Here is a 16,135-nt window from a genome sequence, read left to right as displayed (position 1 = left end):
AAAATATGATCTAGTGAATTGGTTGTGTACTATGAATAATTACTAGAAGATTAGCAGCAAAGAAAATATTCTCATCATTGTATAATATGTGCAGATTACACAACACTCAGCATTCAAAATGATTCTTTTTCCATTAACCCTCCAGGACAGGTATACATCGAGATCTGGCCCCTCCCAGGAAACAGGAAACATCCACAAGCCTCTCTATAAGTAAAAAGATTTGTCAGGTATCCGGCAGTATGGATGTTTCCTGTCCAGGGACAGGTCTCTCTATACCTGCGCTGCAGTCCTGGAGAGCTTGGGGGGCTAAGGGCTGTTGGTGCGGCGGAGGCATGTCCAGGAGCATTAGGTTTGTTATCCTGTGTTGTCCGCTTACCTCTCCATATTGCCTTTGTGGATGGTCTGAAAGGAGAGAGGGCTGCTGCAGCTTCTTACTGGCAGGCGCCGCCGGCTGGAATGGCGACTGCACGCTATGCGGAAAGCGGAGGCTGAGTGGGGCATAGCGTGCCATAATCCAAGATGGCGTCCGGAGTACTTCCGGTTCCGGTGTCGTCACTTCCGCCCGCCGGATAGAAGAGTGGGCAGCGTCCCCAGCGTCTCTGCACTCGTGCAGGACGCAAAATGGAGACACAGTCGGCGTCTGCTCTGAGCGTGGGCCAGCAGGCTGCTCAGGAGGAATCCAAGACGCAAGAGCCAAAGCCGGATACTAAGGTATCATTTATACACATACAAACAGTTGTTTATGTGAAGGCTTCTGTGGTGGCTCTTTGCTAGTACTGTGTTGTTGGGGATTTGGCTGGTGACATAGCTTTCGGTGGGAAGTTGCTCACATGGTTGTGTGTTTTGAAAATAGGCTAAGGCTGTTTTCAATAGTGGTACTTTATCTGTTTTTCAGAGCGCTGCAGCTTCATCTTCAGCTTCAACTGCTACAACTGTTACCACTGCTACTGAAGCATCAGAAGCTGTTAGGCCTAAAAAACGCTGTCCTTCTTGTAATGTGAAGCTGCCAGTGCATTGGAATAAGCTATTATGTCAGCAATGTTCTACTAGAGTTTTGAATGAAGAATCTGCTGTGGCTTATAAAGATTTTTTGAGAATGGTCCGCAAAGAAATGTCAGAATCTATGAAGGTCTTTAGAGAATCCATGTCTGCTCAAGCTGTTATTAATCAACCACCTGTACAAATACCGACTGGTTCTGGAACTGTACCTTCTGCTGCTCCTGCTGCGCAGCCGGTTATACAGCAGCCTGTGGTTATTGCTCAGTCTCCTATTGTTATAGACACAAGCCCGCAACAATTTCCGACTGCTTATCCTATAGATCAAACGGCTATACCTACTGGGAAATCTACTGATGTCTCTATAGGAGAGACATTACCTTCTGAGACACATAAGAAAGCAACTGCAAAAACGGATCGTCCTGTTTTATCAGATTCTGAACCAGAAGAATACTCAGATGAGATTTCTGAGTGTGATTCTGAGGAAGAATTATCAGAGAAAGATCAGGATAAACCGTCTAGATTTAGGTTCTCTGCCAGCGAGACAGATGAGTTATTAAAGGCAATCTATGATTCATTAGGGTTAAAAGATGAAACGCCTTCATCAGTATCTACACATGATGCATTGTACGCAGGAATGGAGGGGGAGAAACCAATGGTTTTCCCTGTACATTCATCAACGAAGCAATTGATTGATAGCCAGTGGAGAAACCCGGATAGGAAAGTGTTTTTATCTAGGGGGTTTAAAAGGAGATTCCCTTTTGCAGAGGAAGACTGTAAGCTGTGGGACAAATGTCCTAAGCTGGATGCGGCCTTTTCACAGGTACAAAAGGAAAATGAGTTATCGTTTGAGGATTTAGGTTTCCTTAAAGACCAATCAGATAAAAAGGCAGAGTTTGCTCTAAAAAAGACTTGGTCTGCTATATGTGCAAATTTCCGCCCAGCGGCTGCAACTACGTGTGTGGGCCGCACCTTAGATCTGTGGATGCATCAGGTAATGCGTCACATTAAGATGGGATCCAGTAAAGAAATAATCTTAAATTCCTTTACCGTGATGTTCAAAGCCATAAATTTTATTATTGACGCTGCAACAGAGTCCATTCGCCTTACAGCAAGGGCTGCAGCTTTGTCTAATGTAGCCAGGAGAAATATCTGGATCAAGACCTGGGAGGGTAGTAATATATCTAAAAACAAGTTATGTACTATTCCTTTTTCTGGTGATCTGTTGTTTGGTCCACAGTTGGATGAAATATTGGAACGAACATCAGACAGAAAGAAAGGGTTCCCCAGAAAGAGACCATTTAGACAGGGGAAGAAGTTTTTTCGTAAGAACCGTCAAGAAAATAAAGTCAAACCCCAAAATAGACGTAAGCCCTGGTCTTTTTCACGTGAGCAGAACAGACCAAACGCATTGTTTGGCAGTTCAGACCCCGCTGCTAAGAGACAGCAGTGACAGCGAACAGGCTGTGGGGGGAAGGTTGGGCGCTTTTTTCCCACAGTGGCAGAAATTCGCAACCAGCCCATTTATCCTCAATCTGGTCAAACTGGGGTACCACATAGTATTTCAGCAAAAACCCCCAGTGAAATTCAGTGTGACCAAAAATTTAAGGTCAGTCGAGGAACAGGCAGCCATGTCCTGCATTCTGCAAGACATGTTAACAAGGAAGGTAGTCACTTTGGTGCCAATCCTGGAGCAAAAGAGAGGATTTTATTCAAAGATATTCCTGGTAAAAAAACCGTCGGGAAAGTATCGACTAATTTTAAATCTCAAACCTCTGAACCCCTTTATAAAACATCAGAAGTTCAGAATGGAATCGATTTATTCTCTCAGAACGTTGCTAACAGCCAATTGTTTCATGCTCAGCATCGACTTGAAGGACGCCTATTGGCATGTCCCAATAGAAGCGAAATCTCAAAGATTTCTCCGGTTTGCGGTAAAAGAGGGTCCAATGATAACCCATTATCAGTTCCGCTGCCTCCCCTTTGGCATAAAGTCCGCTCCAAGAATTTTCACCAAGGTGATTGCCGAGCTAGTGTCCCACTTACACAAGAAGGGAATAATGATTGTTCCTTACTTGGACGACCTATTGATAATGTCAGATTCGAGACAAACATTATTACTACACAGGGAGATAGTTGTGAAAGAGCTTCAGCAAGCGGGATGGATTATAAGTCTGGAGAAATCACAATTAGAACCCACTCAGAAGATTCTCTTTCTAGGATTTATGATAGATTCAATAGAACAGAAAATGTTCCTACCAGAACAAAAAGTTGCGAAACTCGTGCAACAGACGGAAGATTTCAGGAAAAGCAATGTAATTTCGATCCGAAATGCAATGAGACTGTTGGGGCTGTTAAACTCAGTGGCTCCAGCAGTGCAGTGGGCCATGAAACATGCACGTATACTGCAGTCCTGGGTGTTGAGAAATTGGGACAAGACAATCCAGTCTCTGGACCGATTGATAGAAATTCCGGAGACAGTGAAAGAGAGCTTAGAATGGTGGACAGTCCCCCACTCGTTATCTCAGGGCAGAGCTTGGCAGTTCCCTACACAAGTAATTCTGACTACGGATGCAAGTCTGTCAGGATGGGGGGCCCATGTGCAGGGTTTCAAAGTACAGGGTCTTTGGCAGCAGCATATGAGGAGTCAGTCCTCAAATTACAGGGAATTAATGGCGGTCAAGTTAGCCCTTATAGCAACTCAGCATTTGATAACGGCAAAGCATGTGCAGCTAAGGACAGACAACTCCACAGTCGTAGCCTACATAAATCGCCAAGGAGGAACGAGATCACACAAACTGTTGACACTAGCTTTGGAAATCTTGAACATAGCAGAACAGACTCTGTTGTCGCTTACAGCAATTCATCTAAAGGGTTCTATGAATTTACTAGCAGATCTACTCAGTCGCAAACAGCTATCGAATATGGAGTGGCAATTGAACAACGATGTATACCAATGGATAACATCCGTTTGGGGAACTCCAGTCATAGATCTGTTCGCCAATCAAGAGAATACCAAATGTCGTCAGTTTTTCTCCCTGAACGCCAAAGACAATCCGACGGCAGTAGATGCTCTTTCTCAAACATGGGACTTCAGTCTGGCATTTGCATTCCCACCATTGAACCTTCTACCTCTGGTTTTGAGAAAGATTGCAGCATCCAAAGCGAAAGTAATTCTGGTCGCCCCGAATTGGCCGCGAAGATCATGGTATCCTCTGCTGCTGAAGTTAAAAGTAGCAGATCCATTACCTCTGCCTGTTCAGGACAATTTAGTGTTAATTCAGAGGCAGCTGGTCCCAGACATCAACAAATGGAAGTTAACAGCTTGGTTACTGAGGAGCGGATTCTAAAAAGCTATGGCCTATCAGACAAAGTGATAGACACACTCATTAAGAGTCGGAAGAGGAATACGAGGGCTATATATCTGAAGTATTGGAAGACATATAATTTATGGAAGGAACAATCAGGATTTAAGTCGAATGAGATTGCTACAGTATTAGAGTTTCTCCAGAGTGGAGTAGAGAAGAAATTGGCTCTAAGCACGATTAGAGTACAAATTTCAGCACTTTCTGTTTTTTTGGACAGACAATTGGCCACCCATCCTTTGATTGCTCGTTTTGTGAGATCAATAGAAAGGAATAGACCTATTGCGGTCAAACCATTTCCGAAGTGGGATTTATCCTTAGTACTGAAGGCATTAACTAGGCCTCCTTTTGATTCCCACAAAGAAATGGACTTGCGTTTGTTAACATTTAAAACTATTTTTTTGATAGCAATTACCTCTGCAAGAAGAGTTAGTGAATTAGAGGCATTATCCTGTAGGAAACCCTATTGTATTTTTTATAAGGACAGAGTAGTCCTTAGAACAAGTTCAGAGTTTATTCCAAAGGTTGGAGATATTTTTTACAGATCTCAGGAAATTATACTGCCAACTTTCTATCCGATTCCGACAAATGACAAGGAAAAGGAACGACATTTATTAGATGTGAGACAAATACTTAAAGATTATTTGGAAAGAGTGGAAAATTTAAGAAAGACTGAAGCATTATTTGTAAATTTCACAGGTAAATTAGTAGGGCAGAAAGCTTCAAAAAGAACGATAGCTAACTGGATTAAGTTATGCATTTTGGAAGCATATAAAATTATGGAGGTTGTACCCCCAAAGAATCTTAAAGCTCACTCTACGAGAGGGACAGCAACAACTTGGGCCTTCAGAGCTGGTGCTTCTCCTCTGGAAATCTGTAAGGCAGCAACGTGGAAGAATTTGGGAACGTTTATGCGGCACTACAGACTAGATCGGATATCTTCATCAGACCAAGACTTTGGAAGGAAAGTCTTACATGCGGTCAGCCCACCCTAAAGGTTAGTGTTTTCTTGAGTATCATCTCGATGTATACCTGTCCTGGAGGGTTAATGGAAAAAACTAAACATTAGCTTACCTGGTAATTTTATTTTAGGTAACCCTCCAGGACAGGTGGGGTAACCCACCCGTATTGTTCATAAGCTATGTATATATTGTTATGTATATATGAAGATATGTTAATTTTGTGCACTATGAAAGAGGCAAGTGTTAATAGTTATAATAATAATGTGTATTTGTAATACGCTATTGGTTAGGTGTCAGGAGTTGAGACCTGTTGGTAGTTGTTTCTTGGTTATATACTGCCGGATACCTGACAAATCTTTTTACTTATAGAGAGGCTTGTGGATGTTTCCTGTTTCCTGGGAGGGGCCAGATCTCGATGTATACCTGTCCTGGAGGGTTACCTAAAATAAAATTACCAGGTAAGCTAATGTTTAGTTTTCAGAGCAGTCTGTGAACTAATGACCTCTCCTCTGGCAGAGAAAAATAAATTTGTTCACTAACAGTTGAGGTAATAAAAGTCAGAAAACAGCCCTCTCCACGACTTTGAAAGTCGTAGAGCTTAATGGCTTTATTGCATAGAGATAACAACTGGAGTGTCTTAACTCTTCCTGTACTGGAAACAATTAGACTGATGTATATGATCTTAATGTTTAATTTCTTAGCTGTACTACACATACAAATCATAATATCATAATTTTTTTTTTCGCTTCAGTGTCTCTTTAAAAAAGAGCAGCGTCCACCCGAGCGCCGGGAGGGGGAAAAATTGCCCATAAAATCGCAAATCGCTAGCGTCACCGATTGTGATTTTTAGATGTGAGCAAAGCCTTATCTATAGACCCAACCAAGAATGCAGATCAGAAGTATCTTACTGAAGTCTGACTAGATTAGCCACATGCTTGTTTTAGGTGGGTGATTCAGACACTACTGCAGCCAAAGAGATCAGGTCTGCCAGGAAATTAACTGACTGGCTGACAGACGCCAATCTCATTAGACTGATGAAGTGCCTCTGAAGACAGGAAGGAGAATGGCTGCCAGCATCTGGATCCTGGGAGAGGCTCTGCACAAGCCTCCCGGTGGCTACCCCAAGTCAGGCTCGGGATTACTGCTCCTTGCTGCTTTTTTCCACCCCAAACCTGTTTTGGGGATACCGCCACAGAAGTTAAATGGAAATACATATGACAGCCTCCATATGCTTCTCAATTTAGGAGTAATTTAAAGTGTTCTACTCCAATAAAATTATAAATGGTGAAAGTTGGTTCCTTCATTTATCAAAAAGCTGAAATCTCTCTTAAATGGGATAACATTTTGATGCATTACTAAACACGAGATTCAGAAATGATTCAGTACAGTTGCCAGAAATTAAAAACAGAAAGTACCTCCTGTATACAGAAGGCAAATCACACCAAGCATTGCTTTTTAGTAGGAGGGCTGGTCGGTCTCTTTTAGGCTTTGTTCACATCTAAAATGGCAATCACTGACACCAGCGATTTAGTGTGCGTTTTTCTTTGGGCGCTTATTTTTTTTTTTTTAAAGTGCTTTTCCAGGCGCTTTTGCAGAGCGATTTGGCTTTTTTCACTTTCTTACGCAATTATTCATCAAAGCGTTGGGAATCACTATACAAAGCGCTTTTTCAAGTGCATGGTGATTTCACTATACCTTCTATTGAGCAAAAATGCTCAGAAAATAGTACAGGCAGCGCTTTGCTGAGCGGATCGGAAACCAACCGCTCAGATGAGAACCCTCTCATCGGGTATCATTGTAAAAGCTTTTTAGGGCGCTTTTCAAAATCACATACAATTTAAAAAAGGGCAAAAATGCCCTAGGTGTGAAGGAGCCCTAAGTCCCCTATACTTTCCTAGTAGTTTGGGTCAAGTCCCACCTACCCCCGAGCTGTTTGGTTAATCCTTCACAACCTACTACTCCAAAGAAGTGGTAAAATTTGAAGCAGGGCTTTTCGGTGCCCACTGAAGTTTGGAGCGGCTATATTAGTAATGCTACAGTCCACACACCACGCATGGGTAATTCAGGGATCCGGCGATTGTGGATGGATAGTGTACTGGTTTAGGGCTCTGCCTCTAACACAGGAGACCAGGGTTCAAATCTCAGCTCTACCTGTTCAGTAAGCCAGAACCTATTCAGTAAGTAGCTCGGGCAAGACTCCCTAACACTGCTACTGCCTATAGAGCTCCCCTAGTGGCTGCAGCTCTGGCGCTTTGAGTCCGCCAGGAGAAAAGCGCAATCTAAATGTTCTGTGACTGATTGCTGGACCCCAAATTACTTCTCCCTCTGGGTTGCTAAGTCTTGGCGAGGAAATGGTATTTAACGCTACCCCAAATTTGTGCGGCAGCGGGGTGAGGCATCATTCGGCTCATCCTGTGGCCAAAAAGCCCTCTGTTGCCAGCTGCCATGTACACGTAAAATTGGCCAATCAAAATTGGATGTGTATGCACCCTAGGACAACTGGAACCATCTTGAGATTGCCAACATATTATCTGTGTATTTACATGCATGCACATCTGTACACAGTAGCATCGCAGAGCATGAGCTATTTTTTTCTCTTCCTTGCTTTGTCAGGCATACAGCCCAAACCCTCCATCTAATATTGATGTAAGCCGCAGCTCGTTGCCTGTCGCTGCATTCAGCCAGATGCAGTTGGATTGTGAGAAGTTCATTTGTAAATCATTCAGATTCTCAGTCATTGCCAGAAATGGCGCTGGCAGCAATCTGTTATTTTGTTAAACACTTATTGTGCTTTCATAAAATAAAGGTTACCACTCTTTTAAAACCTTTTTATATCTGGAAAACCTCTCCAGTCATTTTTTTTGTTCTCTCTGAAGATTGTACTTTATAATAGAGTTTACTCAAAGACCAAATCAATGCAACAGGCTTTATCAAGATCTTTTCTTTCAATGATTACAAATACTATACGAATCAGGCTTCTTGCAGACATCAATTTACCTTTATACTGCTTGAAATGCTTACTGATCTGTATCCAAGGATAAGAACGAAATCGGGAACCCAAACCACAATCCCACAAGGCAAAATGTGTGGTAAAATGACACCTTCCTAGAAAGTAGAAAGAAAATGGCAAGGAACAGTAGAAGTCAATATATAGAGGTCCTGACCCTTGTATGAACTGTGGCCTTTAACAGTGAATGGAATTGGACTTTAAGGCTGGTTTCACAGTGGGACGTTACAGGCGCACGTTAGAGCAGCCTGTAACGCACCCCACCGCACAGCAATGAAAAATCAATGGACTGTTCACAGTGCCCAAGTTGCGTTACACAGTAACGCTGCGCCATTAGACAATGTACTGCATGCAGTACTTTGTAAGCGGCAGAGCCGCGTTAGACTGTTTGCACATGCTCAGTAACGTTGGGGAGGAGCGGAGAGCGGCCAGGCACATGGCTAATTAATATTCACTGCACTCAGTGACGTGCAGTGTTTACTTCTTGGAGCGGCCGCTCTGTGCGGCGATTGGCCGGCTGGACCACGTGATGCCGCATGCGTCCAAGAGTGCGCATTACGGCATCACGGACACCAGAGTGAGCTGCACAACGCAGCTCACTCTGATGTCCAAAGCAGGGAGCACCAGGCGTTGTTAGGGGCACGTTATGCGACCATAACGTCCCCTAAAACGCAACGTCCTGGTGTGAAACCAGCCTTAATAGGAAGTCCTTTCCAAAGTTATATTTTTGGTTTAAATGGATGCAGCTTTTCTACCCTGGCTGTTGTCTTGGTTCCAGAAGAGGGACATCAGAAGAGGAAGGCGGGATGGGGGATGTGCTTCCCAAAGAGAGATAGTTGTGAGCCCTGGGATTTTCATGTAGTTCTTGTTGGGGCGGAGGGTGGAAAACAGCCCCAAACACTATTGTTGAAGGAAATGCAGGTCTGAAAACTGAGGGGGCTATTTAGCCCTTGTATGTGACAAAGATATCTTAATGGGGCCATTAACGATTCAGTTTTTCAGATGATTGATTCTTCGATTCGATCAAATCAATGTGTTGGTTTGTTTTTTTTCCCGGATCAATCTGATCAAATTGGATGGCAGCTTTATTTCTGTTGATGGACCTGAATGATTGATATTACATTTGAATTGATTGTCCAAAGTATTAGATCGGCAATGGCCACCTAGCATGGGAAGCATATCAGTCATGTTGTTAAAAATAAAGGAAAACAGTGGAAGTCTGATTTACATCTACAGACTCCCAGACATGTTCTACTTCACACACTAAGCACCGCTTTGTGAATCAGGCCCCAACAGTTAGCACACTGGTGAAAAGCCCTTTATCATGCCTAAACTCAGTTTAGGCATGATAAGTTTAGGTGTGATAAGTTTAGGAGTGATAAGTTTAAGCACCAACTGGGTTAGCACCGCAGTGCACAGCTGATCAAAAGTTTTGCGCTAGCAAAGTCTGGTGCACTTCGCATAGAGTTTAATGGCGCTGCTTTGCGTGCGGGACTTTGCGCGCGATCTAAACTTATCACGCCTAAACTTATCACGCCTAAACTGGCTTTTCACCAGCGTGGTGCAATGGTTATCACGCCTAAAGTCTCTAACTGGGTTAGCATCGCTTTGTGAATCGAGCCCCTGGCATGTAAAGTAAGCATGCCACTTCCACAAAAGTGAAGGATACATACCGTAATCCTTATATTTACTATTAGTCTGAATGCATTGCTCATTAACTACGTGATATGTGGCACATGAAGCACTGTCTGCTTGCTGTGTATATATGTCGGGAAATAAGCTTTTCTTCTGCAGAGGTAGACCATTGTCTCTGTTTCTCCCCTTTGCAATTATCAGTGAAGAATGTAACATGAATTACTCACACTTTGCTGGTGGTAAAGACTTTCTTGGTTGAGGCGCAGGGTTTTCTTTTTCCCTGAACACAATTAACAGTTCTGTTTAAAGTGTTATGATGTTTTTTAGATCTCAAAAGAGAAGGGTATCAATGAGCAAACCCTGGTGTGAAAAAAAATAGACTTCTTCAAGCAATATAAATCAGAACACATAATATTTGAACAAGTAGGAGAACCGTTTAAAGCTGTTCGCTTGAACAAGGTAAATAGTGGGGAATCTGGTCTGAGGTGTTAAGCAGTGCTGGAGAGGAATATTCAATACATACAGCATATCCCTTTCTGTTAAAGTTCATTTGTTGGCAGGTAACTTGAATTGCGTACCATTAATAACAAACCTCACCACATCCCCTCCCAGAACACCTACAACCTTATTGACATCCCCCTTCTTCCCAGCTCTCCCCTCCCCATATCTGGGGCTCTATGGAACTCCCGCTCCGTTTGTAATAAACTGGCCTTTATTCATGACATGTTTATCTCCAACACTTTCACCTTCCTGGGGCTCACTGAGACATGGCTAACTCCATCAGACATGGTGTCTCCAGCTGCTCTATCATATGGTGGTCTAAAATTTAGTCGTGCCCCTAGACTTGGCCACAAACATGGAGGCGGGGTGGGGATCCTCCTCTCTGAACACTGTTCCTTTAAACCACTCACACCACTGCCCGCACTCTCACTCTCATCCTTTGAAGTTCATGCTGTCCGTCTCTATTCTCCATACCACATCCAGATTGCTGTTATCTACCGCCCGCCCGGTCCAGCCTCTCCACCTCTCCACTGATATACCCTCTATCATCATTCGAGATTTTAATATACCCATAGATACTAATTGCCCTACTGCCACCAAACTGCTCTCTCACCTCCTCGTTTGACCTCGCTCAATGGTCCTCCACTTCCACCCACAAAGACGGCCACACTCTTGACCTTGTCTTTTCCCGCCTCTGTTCTATTTCAAGCTTCCATAACACTCTGCTTCCCCTCAGACCACAACCTTCTTACCTACTCAATCAATTCTTCTCTACCGTCAACTCCTCCAACACTACACCATACAGTCACGCGCAGGAATTACCGCAACCTGGATCTGAATTCCCTGACTGAGGCCTTGCAACCTCCACTCTGTACTCTGTCTTCCTAGACTGACCCTGAGGCAGCATCCAGTTACTTATTTAGTGTAGTCTTCTCTGCCATGAATTCAGCTGCTCCACTCACCACCACCTGCCCCCGCCAAACTAACCGGCAGCCCTGTCTCACTGAACAAATCAAACAGCTCAAAAGGTGCTCCAGGGTGGCAGAAAGGTGCTGGAGAAAGAGCACTGCTGTAGAGGACTTCAATCACTATAAACAAACTATGTAGGAGCTCAGGGATACCCTCACCTCTGCTAAGCAGTCTTATTTCTCCTCACTCATTTCCTCACAGTCCCATAACTCAAAACAATTGTTCAACACCTTTAACTCCCTACTTCGTCCCCACCTCCTCCCCCTACCACATATCTGTCAGCCGATGACTTTGCATCATACTTGACATCATACTTTACAAGCAAGATTGATGCAATACGTAATAGCTTCAACACGCAACCATTTTTACCAGCTCAACCATCACCTATAAATACCTTCCGTCCGCCTGCACCCTCGCTCACTACTAACTGCCTCTCCCCCCCCCCCATAGGCTATAGTCTATGGGCAATTTGGGGGAAACCAACTAACTTATCTGCAATAGGCTCCACCCACCCGCGACGTCAACCCGCCGGCCGATCGGAAGCGCCGGTGGGTTGTTAACCCCTGGATCGCCGCATCTAAAGCATATAATACGCTTTGTAATGTATACAAAGCATATTATACAGGCTGCCTCCTGCCCTGGTGGTCCCAGTGATCGAGGGACCACCAGGGCAGGCTGCAGCCACCCTAGTCTGCACCCAAACACGCTGATCTGCCCTCCACTGCCCTCTGATCGCCCACCCCCTCAGACCCCTGTTTGCACTCAATCACCCCCCTAATCACCCATCAATCACTCCCTGTCAGTATCTGTCAATGCTATTTTTTAGATTAATCCCTTAACTGCCGCCTGGGGGCTCCTGATCAACCCCCCCACCCCCCCCCCCCCCCCGTGTACTGTATACATCTATCCTCCCCTATAATCACCTGTCAATCACCCCCTGTCACCACATGTCACTGCTACCCATCAGATCAGACTCTAACCTGCCCCTTGCGGGTGTCTGATCACCCACCCACACCCTCAGATCGCCCGCAGACCCGCCGTCAGATCACCTCCCAAGTGCATTGTTTACATCTGTTCTCTTCTCTAAACACCCACTAATTACCCATCAATCACCCCCTGTCACTGCTACCCATCAGATTAGACCCTAATCTGCCCCTTGCGGGCACCAAATCACCCGCCCACACCCTCAAATAGCCCCCCAGACCCGCTCTAATCAACTCGCCAGTGCATTGCTTGCATATATTCTCCCTTGTAATCACCTACCGATCACCTATCAATCACCCCGTCGCCCCCTGTCACCACCTGTCACTGCTACTCATCAGATCAGACCCTAATCTGCCCCTTGCGAGCAACCAATCACCCGCCCACACCCTCAGCCCCCCAGACACGCTCTGATCAACTCGCCAGTACATTGCTTGCATATATTCTCCTCTGTAATCACCTACTGATCACCTATCAATCACCCCGTCACCACCTGTCACTGCTACCCATCAGATCAGACCCTAATCTGTCCCTTGCGGGCACCCAATCACCCGCCCACACCCTGAGATAGCCCCCCAGACCCCTCTGATCACCTCCCCAGTGCATTATTTACATCGGTTCTCCCCTCTAATCACCCATCAATCACCCCCTGTCACCACCTGTCACTGCTACCCATCATACCCATCAGATCAGCCCTCATCTGCCCCTTGCGGGCACCCAATGACCAGCCCACACCCTCAGATCGTCCTCAGATACCCCCGATCAAATCCCCAGTGCATTGCTTGCATCTATTCCCCCCCCCCTCCTCTATTCACACCCTGAGACACCCATCAATCGCCTCCTTTCACCCCCTAGCACACCTACCCATCAAATCAGGCCCTAATTTGCCCTGTGTGGGCTCCTGATCACTCAGCCAAACCCTCAGATACCCTTCCGATCACCTCCTCAGTGCATTGATTGCATCTATTCTCCCCTCTAATCACCCACTGACACGCCCATCAATCACCTCCTGTCACCCCCTAGCACTCCTATCAATCAGATCAGGCCCAAAAATTTGCAGATGCTTATACCCCTGAACAGTCATTTTGAGGCATTTAGTTTCTAGACTACTCCTCACGGTTTTGGGCCCCTAAAATGCCAGGGCCATATAGGAACCCCACAAGTAACCCCATTTTAGAAAGAAGACTCCCCAAGGTATTCCGTTAGGTGTATGGTGAGTTCATAGAAGATTTTATTTTTTTGTCAAGTTAGCAGAAATTGATTTTTTTTTTCTTTCACAGTGTCATTTTCCACTAACTTGTGACAAAATAAAATCTTCTATGAACTCACCATACACCTAACGGAATACCTCGGGGTGTCTTCTTTCTAAAATGGGGTCACTTGTGGGGTTCCTATACTGCCCTGGCATTTTAGGGGCCCTAAACCGCGAGGAGTAGTCTAGAAACCAAATGCCTGAAAATGACCTGTGAATAGGACGTTGGGCCCCTTAGCGCACCTAGGCTGCAAAAAAAGTGTCACACGTGGTATTGCCGTACTCGTGAGAAGTAGTATAATGTGTTTTGGGGTCTATTTTTACACATACCCATGTTGGGTGGGAGAAATTAGAGATGTAGCGAACGGTTTGCCGGCGAACGGTTCCAGGCGAACTTTGGGGGTTCGCGTTCGCCTGGACCAAGCGAACTTTTGCGGAAGTTCGATTTGCCCCATAATGCACTATGAGGGTCAACTTTGACCCTCTGCATCACAGTCAGCAGGCACATTGTAGCCATTCAGGCTACACTAAGCCCTGGAGCCCCACCCCCCCCTTTATATAAGGCAGGTTTGCCAGCCATTACACTCACTCGTGTGCCTGCTAGAGACAGACTAGGGACAGCTGCTGCAGACTTGTTCTCCTAGGGAAAGATTAGTTAGGCTCTTGGTCTTGGCTTGCTCTTGGCTGATTGTTATTGCTAAAATAGCACCCCTCAATAGCTCTGAGAGATAATGTTTTCCATATGTGTTTTTTTTAATCTTTTTTTTGGTGTGTTGCTCACTGACATTATACAGCCCTATCTGTTGCAGCTGGACCTTGGTAATTGTTATTACTGTGCCAGCCAGGCCCTGCCTAACTATTTATACTGGGACACCTACCTATGCCTACCTAACTACTGGGGCACCTACTTACCTATACTGGGACACCTACCTACCCACCTACCTATACTAGGGGACCTACCTATGCCTACCTACCTATACTGGGTCTTCTACCTATGTCTAGCTAACTACTGAGGCACCTACCTATGCCTACCTACCTATACTGGGTCTCCTACCTATGCCTAGCTAATTACTGGGACGCCTACTTATGCCTACCTACATACAAGAAGAAAATAAGGTCGTTGCTTCATTGTGGACAGACCAAATTTGATCAGCTGGACAGTCACTGTTGTTCTATCATTGAGCTACCACAGCCCGGCGACCATATGGGCTTGAAAACCGCCACGGCCTACACTCTGGCCATGTTGCGCACCAGTCCAGCACGGCCGTCACTATGCAAACAGCTGTTTGTGGTGCGTTACACAGTGAGTTTTGTGTGTCAGTGTGAAGCAGTACTTTAATTACACTACCTGATTGATGTATACACATGCAAGATGTTTTAAAGCACTTTAGGCCTGCAATTTAGCATTCAATGTGATTTCTGCCCTTAAAACGCTGCTTTGCGTCACATTCAGATTTTTCCCCGGGACTTTTGGCATCTATCCTACTCTGCCATGCCCCCTTCCAGGTGTTAGACCCCTTGAAACATCTTTTCCATCACTTTTGTGGCCAGCATAATTTTTTTTCTATTTTTCAAAGTTCGCATCCCCATTGAAGTCTATTGCGGTTTGCGAACTTTTCCGCGAACCGAACCTTCCACGAAGGTTTGCGAACCGAAAATCGGAGGTTCGCGACATCTCTAGGAGAAATATCTCTAAATGAATTTTTTTTTGTTTGTTTTACACACAATTGTCCATTTACAGAGATATTTCTCCCACCCAGCATGGGTATGTGTAAAAATACACCCCAAAACACATTATTCTACTTCTCATGAGTACGGCAATACCACGTGTGACACTTTTTTTTGCAGCCTAGGTGCGCTAAGGGGCCCAACGTCCAATGGGTACCTTTAGGATCTCACAGGTCATTTTGAGACATTTGGTTTCAAGACTACTCCTCATGGTTTAGGGCCCCTAAAATGCCAGGGCAGTATAGGAACCCCACAAATGACCCCATTTTAGGAAGACACCCCAAGGTATTCTGTTAGGAGTATGGTGAGTTCATAGAAGATTTTATTTATTTATTTATTTATTTTTTATCCTCGGGTATAGGAGAATAAGATTTTATTTTTTGTTCATTAGTTGAATATTTTTTTTTTTTCTTCCATTTTTGTGCTTAGCGTCTCTTACTATGTAACACATGAGGAATTTTACTTGCATTGTTGGTGCTTTGGCAACTGCTTAAAAAGGAGGCTTGTGTGAGATTTGTTTTGACATTAGGTCATGATTGTGGATTTTATAGTTCCATTATCCAAAACCCTCCTGGCAGAAGTGTGTGTGTGTGTGTGTGTGTGTGTGTGTGTGTGTGTGTGTGTGTGTGTGTGTGACACACGCACGCCTCTGTATATCAGAGCTGTATGACTTATTCATATACAATGTTAAACTTATTTTAGCATTAACCTCTCTTTTTTTTTTTTTGCTTGTAATCTG

General features: G+C 44.7%; 2 protein-coding genes across 7 annotated transcripts in view; both read left to right on the top strand.

The window, feature by feature from the left end:
- PRKG1 (protein kinase cGMP-dependent 1) overlaps positions 1 to 16,135 on the top strand; it is a 1,426,855-nt gene that overhangs the window by 290,980 nt on the left and 1,119,740 nt on the right. The window lies entirely within an intron of this gene.
- LOC137535783 (uncharacterized) lies at positions 622 to 5,758 on the top strand. The gene is made up of 4 exons (XM_068257687.1): positions 622 to 711; positions 896 to 2,363; positions 2,496 to 5,358; positions 5,693 to 5,758. Exons 1-3 carry the CDS (start codon positions 622 to 624, stop codon positions 5,354 to 5,356), a joined length of 4,419 nt encoding a protein of 1,472 aa, XP_068113788.1. The 3' UTR covers positions 5,357 to 5,358; positions 5,693 to 5,758.

The sequence above is a fragment of the Hyperolius riggenbachi genome, chromosome 10 (assembly GCF_040937935.1).
Source record: "Hyperolius riggenbachi isolate aHypRig1 chromosome 10, aHypRig1.pri, whole genome shotgun sequence".
In the NCBI taxonomy this organism is placed as follows: Eukaryota; Metazoa; Chordata; class Amphibia; order Anura; family Hyperoliidae; genus Hyperolius; species Hyperolius riggenbachi.
The sequence above is the reverse complement of the archived record's forward strand: the minus strand, read 5'-3'. Positions and strand labels throughout refer to the sequence as shown.